The sequence below is a fragment of the Scyliorhinus canicula genome, chromosome 7, assembly GCF_902713615.1.
Source record: "Scyliorhinus canicula chromosome 7, sScyCan1.1, whole genome shotgun sequence".
NCBI classification, from domain to species: Eukaryota; Metazoa; Chordata; class Chondrichthyes; order Carcharhiniformes; family Scyliorhinidae; genus Scyliorhinus; species Scyliorhinus canicula.
In genome coordinates, this window is record NC_052152.1 from 175,976,459 (window position 1) to 175,991,062 (window position 14,604).

The following is a 14,604-nucleotide window of genomic DNA, read 5'->3' on the forward strand; positions in this document are numbered from 1 at the left end:
ACCCTTCCACAATAGTTTGCTGGAAGTTATGCTGTAACAGCTTTAAGCAACGTTTCCACTCTGTAAAAAAGGCACCTGTCCTATAATATTATTTACCCTTACAGTGACGCAAGTGAGATTAGAAAATTCCGATGAAGAAGTATGGGCGTACATGCCCGCCATCAAGCTGAGCTTGTGGCTGATGAACACTGTAGTAAGATAGGGATAAAATGAGTGTTTGTGGATTTTAGGGAAAAAGTAGATCCAAGAATAATTTACTTCTTCGCTCAGATTAAGTCAGGAACATTACTCCAATATTTTTCCGAAAAAGACCTAATCCATACCTTGGTCCAGGTAATGATGGGGTGAGGTTCTCCTTGCGCAGAACATGGAATTTTCACATCTTGACCAGTTTCTGCTGTGGTGTCGGGTGGTGTGTGAATAAACACAGGTGTTACTGTCCAGAGAGAAAGCACAAGTCAGAACTGAATTTCAATCAGGTTCAATTCTCTTTTTTGTCTACGTTGCCCCACGCCATTTGACATTATTTTTTCTTTTTTTAAATTGAAGCCCAATTCAGGGGCAATTTAGCGTGGCCAATTCACCCGGCCTGCACATCTTGTGGGGGTGAGACCCATGCAGACTCAGGGAGAATGTGCAAGCTCCACACGGACAGTGAACCGAGGCCGGATCGAACCCTTTAATTGCCCTTTAGTGTCCAAAAGGATAGGTGAGGTTACAGGGATATGGTGGAGGCGTGGGCCTGGGTAGGGTGCTCTTTTGGAGGGTAGGTGCCGACTTGATGGGTCGAATGGCGTCCCTTCTGCACTGTAGGGATTCTAGCATTCTAGAAAAATCCATAGAATTTCATGGCTCTATTTGTAAATGATTTAGCACTTTCATGGAGCAATTGAATTGGTTCTGGAGACTATGAGGATCCTTATAGGTTGTGTAAGTGGAGAATGATTCTTTGCATTATAGCTCTGAAGATTAACGATAAAAGTCTTGGGTCTCACCTAGTGATTCAACAGTCAGTTGTACTGGCACATGTCTTGCCCCTACGACACTAATTGCATGACATTCATACTGGCCCTGATCATGGGCAGCAACTCTCACAATACGCAGTGTTCCAGTAGATGAAACAGTGTGTCTTCGGTCATTAGGCAACTGACCACCTGAAATAAATGGGAACGGAGAGTAACATTGCTTTTAGTTGAAAAAAAAGTTAACTGAAAGCCAAGAGGTATTAACCAGTTGGACTTTCGCAAGGGCAGAACTGATCAAGACAGTGAATAAAGCTCAGGCACCATAACAGGTTCGCTGTTTAGTCTTTGCTGAGTTAGCTGAGCTCAGGTTGGGTTGCATTACTGGCTTCAGATTTATTCCCAATGCACTCGGAATTAGGAGTTCTCACTTCTGATCGCTGTCCACCAACATCTACCAGAAGTGTTTAGACATCAAGCAGACAGGATGAAGCTGGTCTGAGATGACCTCTATGGCCAAATAATCTGCCAATCAGTTGTATGGGGTCATGTACAAAGAATGACTACACAGACATGGAAGCTGGAGGGTGATCAACAAATATTAAACTATTAACCAGTGGGAAGTCAACAAAAGAAGGGAATGGAAACAAATTAATGGAAAAAAAGGGGGAGAGGAAGAAATAAAGCTTTCAAAGTGCACAGATGACTCAGAAAGGGAAATACTTAGAAGATAGCGAATTGAAAAGCAGTTTATTTGTTTTCTGCATGTAATTCTGTACAGGAGGGAAATTCAGTATTTAATATTGCACTGGGGAGGGAGCCAACAATCCTGCTCCATACAATCTGCGTGACAGTCAAAAATACTTGAGAATTGCAGGTAGTTTAGTTTTCTATAAAATCTTGGCTTAAAGAAATTACTTCTTAAATGGTCAATTTATTACAAATCAGTGTGTGCAGTTTTAGTCTCCTCATTGGAGGAAGGATGTTCTTGTTATAGAGGGAATGCAGAGAAGGTTTACCAGACAGATTCCTGGGACAGCAGGACTGACATATGAAGAGAGCATGAGTCGGTGAGGAATATGTTCGCTGGAGTTCAGAAGAATGAGGGGGAATCTCATAGAAACCTATAAAATTCTAACAGGGCTGGACAGCGGAGTCGTGGGAAGGATGTTTCCAATGGTGGGGGTACCCAGAAACAGCGGTCATAGTTAAGGATATGGGGTAAACCTTTTAGGACCAGGATTAGGAGAAATCTCTTTACCCAGCGACTGGATGGCCTATGGAATTCACTACCACCGGAAGCTGTGGAGGCCAAAACACTGTTTTCAAGAAGAAGTTAGATATAGCTCTTGGGGTTAATGGGATCAAAGGATATGGTGGGAATGTGGGAACAGGTTACAGAGTTGGATGATCTGCCATGATCATATTGAACGGCAGAGCTGCCTCAAAGGGCCAAATAGCCTACTCCTGCTCCTATTTTCTATGTTTCCATGTCTGTTTCTATCTGAAGTATATTCTTGTGAATTTATTATATTACATCTTCTTATAACCACACTTATAATGGAAATTGACTACATAAATTGTTAATTACACCAATGTTCCCTTAAAGCAGACTGGGTTCTTGGCTGTGAGACAGTGCACAATGTAACATGCAGGGATCAAGTAGGCTGGGGTCAAACATTCCTGCATTAAAACAGTACTACACTTCAAACACAGTACTATTCATTGGCAGAAATGCCCTTTTGGAGGTCCTGACAGATGCCATATAAATGCAAATCTTTCTTTCACAAGCTGAGGAGCTCCCCACATTAACAATTTCAGAATAGCTTCTTTGAAATAAATAGGAACCATTATAAATGGCAGGTCATTCTGACAATGATTTACTATCCAATCTATATGAGGTAGTCCAGTACCCCTTGTGTTCTTATTTAATAGAACTAATAATATGCAACAATATCAACTTTTGTTCTGTACTTCAATTATTTATATTATTTCATTAGTTAACTGTTTGATTTTCAATACAAAAGATGGATAAGTTAAAGTTCGGAGTCAACATCCATTGGACACAAAGGTAAACATATTGGAGACCTGCTTTAGTCCAGGCAATTACTGGGGCTGGGGTTCCCACCGCTAGGCAGTAAAAATCCACAGCAGTTCCTTCCACCGCAACCTGATTACTGGGAATCACAGAGAATCTAGGACCATCTGGAGAAAGAAAAAGCAGGACAAACCCAGTGAAACATTAGAGTCTGTAGATACTGCTAGGTGAACATAATGTAGCATTATTTTGATACTGAACTTTGCCTAATTATATAATTGTATCTCATCACATTAGGTCGGAATCAAAGATCTTGATATAATCCTGTCGCTCCATTGTAACAAGCTTCAAGCATAGCATCTGAAATGTGCAGGTAAAACGTTGAAAGAAAATCCAAGGTGACGGCATAATGTAGAATCAAGGTAAATGATGTAGCAGCCCCGCACTTAACCCACATCATGTGGCAGCAAAGTGCACATTAAGATGTATCAATGGGTGAAAAACGGGTTGCCTTTTTAAAAACGTCAATCTGGAAAATATTTTCCAGGTGTAAAGGCTGAACTGCTATGCTACTGCGATTGGAATTTGGTTGTTGGTCAGAATGCAGCATGAGGCCGAACTCAAGGCACTGCCTGCTCACTGAACCACAGTATGCGTAGAACAAATTTGTGTACATCTGTCTCTGTGTTAGCGATTGTAGAGCCACGCATGAGTAGTCCTCTTGTGGTTCAGGCTCAATGGCCTGGCAGTCATGTATTCTCCCCCAAAACTTACAAAGTCCATGATCCCAGTGGAAAAACCCACCCTGTACATTTTCTTTTGCAGCTCAACTAAAATATGCCAAAGAAAAAACCTTTGGATTAACTAAGTAAACAAAGACAAGGGGTGAAGAGAGGAAGCACATATTCTTCAAAAGCCATGACTGGGATTCTCCTTCCAGCCAGCCCCATTTTCCCGGGCGGTTTGCCCCCGCTAGCGGCGGAATTCTCCGTTCCCGCAGCCAGCCAATGGGATTTCCCATTGTGGCCACCCCCACAGCTTTAGCTGGTTTAGAGTAGGCCTTCTGTCCCCATCTGGGAAGAAACCCTGCCCCAGAGATCTGCTGGCTAATCCGATTGGTGGCAGGCTCTGGTTCCAGCAGCATCAGGATCGAGCTGTGGCCACTGCTGGGACTATAAGTCGTCACTGGAGAAGGAAGCTCATGGATACCGGACTTCAGATAGGCCTGGGGATTTTGGATGGGCTGGCCTGACAGACTTCACAGACCCCAGCTGCGGAACAGTGGGTTGGCTGGGGAGGTGGGCGGGTAGACAGTGGGTAGGTCACCCGTTTTATTTTATAAGCCCCCTCTGATGTTTTTGCTTTCTGAATGAGAATGGCTTTGAAGTGTAGTGTCTCACAAATAACATCAAGCTAAGTTTTGAACAAAGCTAATTTATTTACACTACAACTAAATAAATTCGACTTGCTTGCTTAAAACTATGAATCTAATTACAGAGTTCGTTATAACACGACTATTCTCTACCTCACCTTCTTCTTCTCCCTGAATCAAGAGCATCACATGATCCACGTGGATGCACTTGATCACCATCTAGTGGCTGGATGTAGTTACAGTCAATTGTTAACCCTTCATTATTCTTACAATACACATATTGTCACACCTCCCACCTTCAAATGTGCTGGGTGGGGTGAGGTGGCATAAAATTCCCTCCTATGTTATTATGACCACAATCACAGGAAGTAAATGTTATGGAGACAGAATTTCCTGGATCACACTTACGGAAAAATTGTGTTGAAAATTACTTCAGCTTCTCCACTTTGAGCTTCTATCCAAATTTCCTGAAGGGTTAATTTGCCTATGGTGCCAGAAAATCCTATGCAAACTAGGAAAATAATTGGCCGAAGCGAGGTGAAACTGCTGTTGGAAAGTTAGTTTTAGGAAATAATCTTGGGTGCTGGGCTGAATTTAGTTGGATGTAATAATGAAGCTGCCCTCAGACTGGAGTTTGCACTTCTCCAACGGCTGATTTGAAGGCCGAAGGGGGGCAACTAACATCCAGACGGTAGCCTTCTTGTTGCCTATTCGCCCACCCATGACACGGCAAGATGGCCCATCCACTTCTGGGCCAATTAACGTCTTTATTCCACTGCTGCTGGTATTTTACCCACAGCGGGGGGAGGCCCAGACCATATGGTAAGCTCAGCACGTTTAATTACCCAAAATCAACATGGAAATTTCCTCTGTGGGTCCCCTGCGCCCATCAGAGGCCTCCCACCCTCACTATTCAAGGTTATTCCCCTCCCCTTTTAGCTCTGCCATGCCCTCCGAGCACCTCCTTTCCCTCAAACAGACCCCCCCCCCCCGCAGACTTACCTCGATTCCTCAGTGGTGCAACTACCTGTAGTTCTAGCAGTGGCCGCTGCTCATATCTGATTGGCCGGTGTCATAATATACATCCATGTATATAATGGAGTGCAGACAGGCAGTGATTGACACACAGGATGACCAGTGAGCACACAGAACACAGCAGCCAATCACCAGACAGAACACGACCATTATAAAGCCAGAGGGCACCAGTTTTCCCGCTCTCTCGGGATCCAGCCTCTGAGACAGTCAGAGCTCATGAGCAGCAGCCAGTGCAAACACCATGTGGTAGTCAGTTAGTCTGGTCAGGCTAGCCTCAGGTCTCCAGTCAAGTCAGCATAGTGTCAACCCACAGTTGTAATATAGTTAGATGTTAAATAAAATCGTGTTGCATCTCATCAAGTGTTGGAAGCCTGTCTCTCTCTACACTGCATCAAACGCAGTCCACATAGACCCAGCCTACCCAACACATCAGCCGGCAGTTCCATTAAGGTGGTACTTGCTTCCAAGAAAGGGGCAAAAAAATCTTGCCTTAAAGCAATTAACGCTGCTTCCAGCATTATATCACCGTGGGGCAGCAGTCACGATTGTGACCGAGCTACACCCTTTAACCCACCCACTTTTTAGCTTGGCAGGAAGCGGGGGGGGGGGGGGGGGGGGGGCAAGATGGCGACAAGACAGGACCCATGATACCACGGCAAAGCCGGCCCCCTCTGGTTTTGTTACAATTACATTGCTTTATTGCTGATTTCACAGCCACAAGGCAGCGCACACATTTTATTGCAAAACTTTGGAAAATGAATTTAATGCCACAAGTTGAACCTCCGTCTTCATGAAACTGAACCGTGGCTCATGGCAACCTCACCAAAATACTTCAGCTCAGAAACTATTCCGTGTGCTACCAGTATATTAACACGTTCGCTTGACATTTTCAAAATAAACAGATTAATACCTCCACTAAATGGCAGAGAAAAAAATGCCATGCAATTATGTCAAGCATTCATGCACTAATATTTGAAGAGATAGGTTTCAAACTTTTGGAATGTAATCCTCATCTCATCAGTATGCCCTTCCTATTAAATCAACAGTGACGTTCGCTGTATATAAAGTGTTTATTATGTTAGCTGAAACTGAATTTAAACAGAAAACCACAAATCTTAAACTTTTGTATTGCTTTGCCCACTAACATATGAATCACTGAAAAATCAAATGTAGGTAAAAGGGCTCCAAGGCCCTCGGTAATGTAAACCTCACACATCCACAGAACCTGCTGCTGCTTCATATGTCAACTGGTCTTTTTAATCATAAGGTCCTAAGAAAACAAATGGGGGAAATCTATAAGCCCTGAAAATTATTAGCAATAAACACAGGTGTAGATTTAAACCCTCTGCGATACTTTAAAAAAAAAAGTTTTCACCTGAGGAAGGAGCTGCGTACAATGGCCACTTGAGAATGTCGGCATGAATGTGTTGACGTGCACACGCTGTGGCTATACCCACAGTAAAAAAAGTTGTCTGGCAAAAGGCAAACAACGTTCCAATTGTTGCAAGTTGAACCACTTTGCAACACAGTTTAGTTTATCAGCAACTTTTCCATTAATCAAATCTAAAAAGTCCAATAGAGATTTCAGACGGATCCAAAGTTTTAAGAGTGAAGAAACAAAATCCAACATTGTAGTGGATAGTGAGGATTGCTCACCATATTCACTTTCAGATATTTTTATGATTGAAGCAGTCACTAGGATTAATTTACTGGATTGTGATGAGAGACCAGCTCTCAAAGATAATTAAGGAGTGGACTGTCTCATTAGAAATAAATGGCAAACACATATTGGCAAATACAATTGACACAGGAGCACACACAAATGTTATCACAGAATGATCTTTAAGACAAGCTTATAAGAAACCACTGATAACGCAATCCACTTGTAGGCTCACAGATTACAACGGTAATACAATGGTCACATGAGGGTCCTGCTGTATGTACAGAATGGGAGCATCGAGATACCTATCGACTTCGAGGTGATAGAAGGTGAGAAATCATGATTGAGCGCGTGTGCAGGAATTAGCCGGAGAGTCAGAAGTACAGATAGTGTAAGTGAGTGCAGATCATAGTTAAATCAATAGTGGGATTAGTTGTAGATGAGTATAGTTCAAATGTTATTAATCAACTGTGTATTCTTTAGGAGTACGTGTCGAATCCAAGTTTGGAGTGTTAATAAATTTATAGCTTTGTTTAAGTTCAAGCTATTTAGTGGTCTTTGTGAACACTACGCCAACCATCCTGAAATAAGAAGCCTTACAACAAGTCTAACAGGTTTGTTTGGAGTCACTAGCTTTCAGAGCACAATTCCTTCATCAATGAAGGAGCTGTGCTCCGAAAGCCAGTGACTCCAAACAAACCTGTTGGACTTTAACCTGGTGTTGTAAGACTTCTTACTGTGCTCACCCCAGTCCAATGCTGGCATCGCCACATCTTTAAAAAAAAAAAAAATTTTGAGTATCCAATTATTTCTTTCCAATTTAGTATGTCCAGTACATCTAAACTGCACATCTTTGGGTTGTGGGGTTGAAAACCACACAGACACAGGGAGAATGGGCAAACTCCATTCAGACAGTGACTGGGGGTGGGGGTTGCTGTTTTGTTTCAGGTGCAGTTTATTTTATTTCATTGTTCTGAAACAAATATTCAATAAAAATATTTTTAAAATAGTGACTCAATGAATGAGCATTTGTATGATCAGTGGAGTACTTCACATTATGGAGAAACAGCCAATGTGTGTTCTGGACCTCGACTGCTTCGCTACCCCAACAGATGTTTTTTTCCCCAAATTCAACAGAGAACTATCAGTCAAAAGTGATTTTGGCTGCTACCAGTGCTATGATCCCGTGGAGATCAAATGAAAGGAACTGAATTTACCAGGTGACCCCAACGAGAAAACCAATGGGTTGCATTTCACTTTTTAAAACCTTTTACTGTAACAATCAGACCCAAAATCAACATAAACATCAACAAGCAAATTAATGTTGATCATAAATTATAAATTATACATTGAATGGCAGACAACAAAGACTGATGTTATGAATTTACTCGGGGGTCTAATAAGTATTATGTCATCAATCTCAAGTCACAAAATCCTTCAAAACTCCATCTTATTCACAGAGAATTCCAGTTCCTCCTCTTCCAGGATTTGCCTTGATGTGGAGATGCCGGCGATGGGCTGGGTTAGGCACAGTAAGAAGTCTTACAACACCAGGTTAAAGTCCAACAGGTTTGTTTCGAATCACTAGCTTTCAGAGAGCAGCTCCTTCCTCAGGTGATTTAGCTTGATTCCCAGCCAACAGCAGTGTACAACTAACTTGAATTCCATGGGCACATTACAAGCCCAGAGAAGACCCCAACAGTGGCCAGGATACTGGACCGAAATGCTAATATCTTAGTTTATTTGAATGACTTAATGGGAAGAATGCTTCGCTCCAGGAGTCTTTGCATGAAGAATGAGGCTTGGTTATTTTTAACCCAAAACATTTATTATAACTAGTGTATTAAAAGTTTTAACTTCACGGCCAAAAGTAACAGTTTACAATTTGCACCTTAACACAACTATACAATTTCCCATTAAACAGCAAGAAAATAAATATTTAGATCTCAGTCTACTTTACTGTGAGAGATTTGTGGATTCAGCATCAGGCAGATCAGAAGACAACACCTCTCTCCAAGGTTTCTCCACTAACTCCCTCTCTACTGCTTTCAAAATGTCTCTCTGCCTTCCTTGGCTCCACCCAGCAATGCCCTCATTTCCCAAGCTGTAAAAACAACGTATCGCTGCAGGTTACAAAGCACAATAACTCCCCTGGGACTTCCCCAGGCAAACCACTGTACATTAGCCCAGCCTGAAAATCACATTCCTCCGTCAATTTCACCTGCTGGCTGCTAAACCCAACCAGGCCCTGTAGAACAGAATTATTTCATTCTAACCCAGGCTTTAAACCCTTAAATTGCCCACTACATTGTAATCCAATTTTCCTAACATCATCACACATCAGAAAAATGGTACACGTTGCAGAATCCTCTCAACTCTGCCGACAACTGTCTGGCTTGCTGGATGACTGATAGTATCTTCAAGTAACTCAACAGCTGCACAAATTCTGCATTTGCCTATTCCCAGCTCCTGGATCCAGCTTCCGTTTCTTCAATTTGGCTGTACTGATCCACAGGAAATGTTTTGGTTCCAAATCTCAATGTTTCAGTGTCCAGGGAAACAATAGGACTCAATGGTGAGGGGGGTCAAAAATTAATGTACGTGACAGAGGGAACTACTCAAAAGTGGGCACATCTTTCATAAGTTGCTAATCGTTTTGGACATGAGTCTGACCCGAGAGGAGAAAACTATCAGTTTGTTTATACCGGTGAAAATTCATGGTTAGTGCAGCCCCACACCCACTCTTTCCTCGCAATAGGCATCTTTGGCAGAGCCATGAACCTGAGAAATTCAATAATCAGGTCTGGGACTGAGTAATGTTCACTTAGTTCAGAGGTGCGAGGCTCAGGTTAAGTGTTTGAGAGCTATATCTATCAATCCATTGCAGCCCATCACCAAGGATTTTTTTAAAAAGTGCTGTGAATACACATAGCTCTAGGATGCGTTTAACACCCAGAGTCCCATTTTGAGTTGTGTACGGTGGGGGTCTGTCTCGGTGCTGCAGCGCTGAGAATGGCCCCACTATCAAACAGCACTCCGTTGTTTTTTTTTGGTCTCTGTGAGCAACTCCCTGTCAAAGCCACACTTACCTAAGAGTACTTGCGGATTGGGGTGCCATTTCCCCACTGTGGCCTCCAGACCCCGTTAGTGCCCCAACTTACCTCTTAGGTGGTCCTCGAGCCAACCCCTCACCCCAACTCATAAGGGCTGGGCACTCGCGGGCCTGAATCCTGGTATGGACAAACTGTGACACCCAGGCATTGCCAGCCTGACACCCTGGTAGTATCTCTCGCAGTGCCACCCTGCTGGGGTGGCACTACCTAGGGCTAGTGTACCTCCATGCCCAGAGTCCAATCACCCAGGGGCCTCCGATAACCTGGGATTCCCCAACACCCCCCCCCCCCCCCCCCCCCCCCCCCCCCCGAGGTGCCGTTACGTATGGTGCAAGTTTGTGAGGTCTCCCAGGCACAGGCATTTGTTCCCGGGCCTCAGGAGGATCGGGTGCCAACATATAAAGGAGCCTAATGGTTAACGTAAATATGTAAATCTGGATCTCACCCGGTGAGGGCGAGATCTAGATTACAATGTCCCGTGAGACTGCGTTAGATCCTGCGAGGCGTTCCGAGCGTCACAAAACGCGCGAGAGACCTCTCACAAGATGTAATGGCCTTGCCGCATCACCGAGCCGGCCATGATGAGGCTGTCTGTTCGCACTCGCCCAAACCGTTGAAGAGTATCTTCTGCACTGAAAAGAAAATTCAACAGCAATATGATGGCAGATTTCACTATATTTAAAAAGAAGTCTTTTTGAGTTCATGGGAAACATTAAACTAGGTTCAAATACAAATATAATTGCATGATACATAATTGTTTTCATATTGTGTGCAAGTCCTTTGTTCAATCTGGTGGAAATTTTAATCAAATCTGAAACCTATTGCTATTACATTCAAATAATAGTCTACATTTTTCCAACTTTCATTTTCATGCTCATCAGAAGAATTAAAATTATGATTGATAAGACTGAACATGACCAAGAAACTCAACGCATACGACCTTTTATTGTCCACAATTTAATGGACTTCTTAATCTATTTAAATAAATGAGTTAATGCCTGTAAAACGCGCAAAGGAAAACTATACATGTTTCAGGAAGCAGTTAGAGACAGCACTTGGGGTGAAGGGGTTCAAAGGATATGGGGGGGGAAAGCGGGACTTGGCTATTGAGTTGGATTATCAGCCATGAATTTAATGAATGTTGGAGCAGGCTCAAAGGGCCGAGTGGCCTCCTCCTGCTATTAATATCACAATAGGAACTTCCAGCCTTCATCATGAGGTTTTTTCAAATTAATACTCGGCAACTGCAGAGATTTTGTGCAGTTATGACTTAAAAATGTATCCATTTTCTAAAGTTTAACTAGGTAATAAAAGAACAGCAATTGAGCTTTACTGGAAATTTTTGAAATAGCATTTTACAAAAAGTATTTTATTCGGCATTATTGATCATTTAATCGATGCATTGTGCTTTTAGTATTAATATCAATAACTGAAAAACAGTAGCAGTTCATTGTGTACCTTGCACGATGATGTGGGCCACAGCCTGGATGGAACCTTCAGTGTTGCTCGCATTACAGTTGTACTGTCCCTGATCCTCAAAGGTGACATTCTGCATGAAAAGCCCACCAGAAGAAGTGATGGTGTACCTGAAGTCGTCAGGAATTGGGTTGTTATTACCCTTTGTCCAGATGATGCGGGGTTGAGGATGGCCAGAGACTCCGCATTCAAGTGTGACGCTTTCCCCGACCAATACCTCCGTATTTTGAGGCTGAATCACAAAAGTGGGTTTTGCTGGAAAAGTAAATGTCAAGCATAGCCTTTTAAAATATTCTACCTCAGGAGAGTAAGAGTTAATCTTCCATACAAACCAGTTATAAGAAGAGGCTGGATAGACTGGGACTTTTTACCCTGGAGCATATGAGACTTAGTGCGGGCAATTAGGATTAGCTTAGTGGTAAAATCTGGGCGGCCTGGACAAGTTGGACCGAAGTGCCTGTTTTCAAGCTTTAAACCTTTATGACTCTATCCAGAGAGCATTATATTGTGAAAACCACAACCTCTTGCATCAGACAATTCACTAAATTGATGGAACTGTGCACAACCTCTGCAAATAGTCTGAAGTTAACTGGCAATCATTGCATATTACACATTGACTCATCAAGACCAAGTACCATCTTTGGGTTGTGGATGAGGGATAATTGGATTGGTGGTGAGGAAAAGGGAAAGGACGTGGTTGGAGAAAGTGGAAATGGGCAAGAGGCTGGAAGGAAGTCAAAATTGGGCAGTAATGGGGGAAATATACATTCGCAAAGGTGGTGGGTGTTGGAATACCTCAGTCTGCGTCCTGATTTGCAACTAATTTTTTTATTACAAGACAAGTTCTGATACTTGTAAAACTTCAGAGAATATTATCTTTAGTAAGCTCCAATTTAGCAAGCAATCAATGAACTCCGAATTTGCAAACAATGAAGAGGTTATGATATTTTTAAACTTTGCCAAAAATACAGATGCCTATCAGCAACGACAGTAACTTTTAATTTTTGAACAAAGATCGATTCCTCCGGGAATGTTCAAGGTTGTGCAAATGTGAGCAACACTCCAAATCAAAACCTCTCATCACTGCACCACCTACAGGCTTAACAGTTAACACAGGTAGATGTGGACGCTTTTACAATGCAACTTTCCAGAGGGATGTATTTAACTTAGGAGTTTTCAATGCATTGTGAAATGAGTGGTTTGAGTTTCCACGTTTTTTTATCATGTTATGCATGTGTTCTATTGAATTCTACTACGCTATATATCCACTACGTAGTGCAGATTCATGCTGCCTAATTTCACACTTGCTTCGCCAACATTAGGCACTCTGGTATTGAAGATTAGAGATCAAAAAAGCTATTATAGGGGGAACATTATGGTAGAATAGCTGAAACAGATGATCATTTTAGCCATGCAGAAATGAAAACCCACATTTTAAAAATGTTTAAAATTGAATCCAGTCAGTTTCCCGCAGATCAAAATGTACTCCTTTAACATTAAGAAAGTGTGAGAGAGATGTCTTTCACCCAGTCTGATTGGTTGAATGCAATTTCTGATGTTTGTGTGTTAGTTGATCTCCAATCATTAACTGTTTGTGAGCGTGGTTTACATTCGTGCCCACCCTCTGAAGTTTAACAAGGTAATAGTTTGACAACAAAAAAGTGCATTGTGATGTTTTTTGCAGTAGCTTTTATAAAATTTACAAGTTCAATCATTAAATTTAATTGTAAAGATAAAAAAAACTCATGACTTGCATCCCATACTGCTTCACAGTTTGAGCCAAACAAAATATTCCAACAGCAAGACGGAAAAGAAAAAATTCTGTTGCTAAAACGCCAATCGTATCATCTTGAAATAATAAAACGATTGACCAGCTTAAAGCGATCATGTTACAATCATCTTTCCAATGCTAAATTCGGTTGGGGCTGGTTTAGCACAGTGGGCTAAACAGCTGGCTTGTAGTGCAGAACAATGCCAGCAGCGTGGGTTCAATTCCCGTACCGGCCTCCCCGAACAGGTGCCAGAATGTGGTAAGTAGGGGATTTTCATAGTATCTTCATTGAAGACTACTTGTGACAATAAGCGATTATTAAAATACGAATCAGCTTTATTAAATCTTCTGTCAAAGAATAAAAAGCTATACTGCAAAATAATATCGCCAACTTTGTTTTGTTTAAAATGCAATAAGAGCATATCCTTTTCTTTAATATAAGAGAACACAAAGGAAGAATTATTTTTTTTAAATCACAAAGGTTTATGGGAATATGGAATGCTATACCGCAAGTGGCTATAGACAGGGATGATTGTAAAAGGGAATCAGATGAAGAATATGGAAGGTTACAGCTGAAAGGGTTGCGCAAACTCGAGTTGAAAAACTAGCGTTGGCACGGAAACGTGATGGATGATCTTCTGTGGCCTACACCTGCTCTTATTTCTTATAATCTTATTATCTTATGATCTAGGACAAACCCTCCTATGCAGCAGGAAATAAAACATGGAATAACAACACAAATGTTCAAACATATTTCTGGTTCCTTACATGGTCTTCCAAAATACCGGAGGATGACTTCATTCGTCTTGACCTCTCCTGCCACGTTTTTGGCCATGCACTGGTAGGCACCTTGGTCTGACTCTTTTATGTCCTGAATCATCAGTGTGCCATCTTCCAATAGGTTCACACGATTGTCATCCTTCATATCTATCTCATTACTGAGAGGACATAAATAAGTAATGATGATGCAGCATGGGAGCTTGCATTAAGTGATACATGAACCAAAACCAAAATAATTAGCTCATCCAAGAATACAACAAAGAATTATAATTGCAATACTAAAAAATAAGCACACCCATCATGTTCTTACTGTTCTTGCCCTGGGCATTTTGTGAGATTTTAAAAGAGATTGTGGAGATGCCTCAGATTTTAGTTCCCTGCCGGTTACTCACTGTTA

General features: G+C 42.0%; 1 protein-coding gene across 3 annotated transcripts in view; it reads right to left on the reverse strand.

Annotated features, from left to right (window-relative positions):
* Nucleotides 1–14,604, reverse strand: part of LOC119969573 (peroxidasin homolog) — a 294,758-nt gene that overhangs the window by 61,087 nt on the left and 219,067 nt on the right. For all 3 annotated transcript variants that reach the window (XM_038803359.1, XM_038803358.1, XM_038803360.1), the window contains 5 exons: nt 14,196–14,365; nt 11,639–11,911; nt 3,051–3,167; nt 996–1,154; nt 324–436 (listed from right to left, as the gene is read on the reverse strand). In XM_038803359.1, the coding sequence (XP_038659287.1) occupies nt 324–436; nt 996–1,154; nt 3,051–3,167; nt 11,639–11,911; nt 14,196–14,365 (832 nt within the window). The remainder of the gene's footprint in view (nt 1–323; nt 437–995; nt 1,155–3,050; nt 3,168–11,638; nt 11,912–14,195; nt 14,366–14,604) is intronic.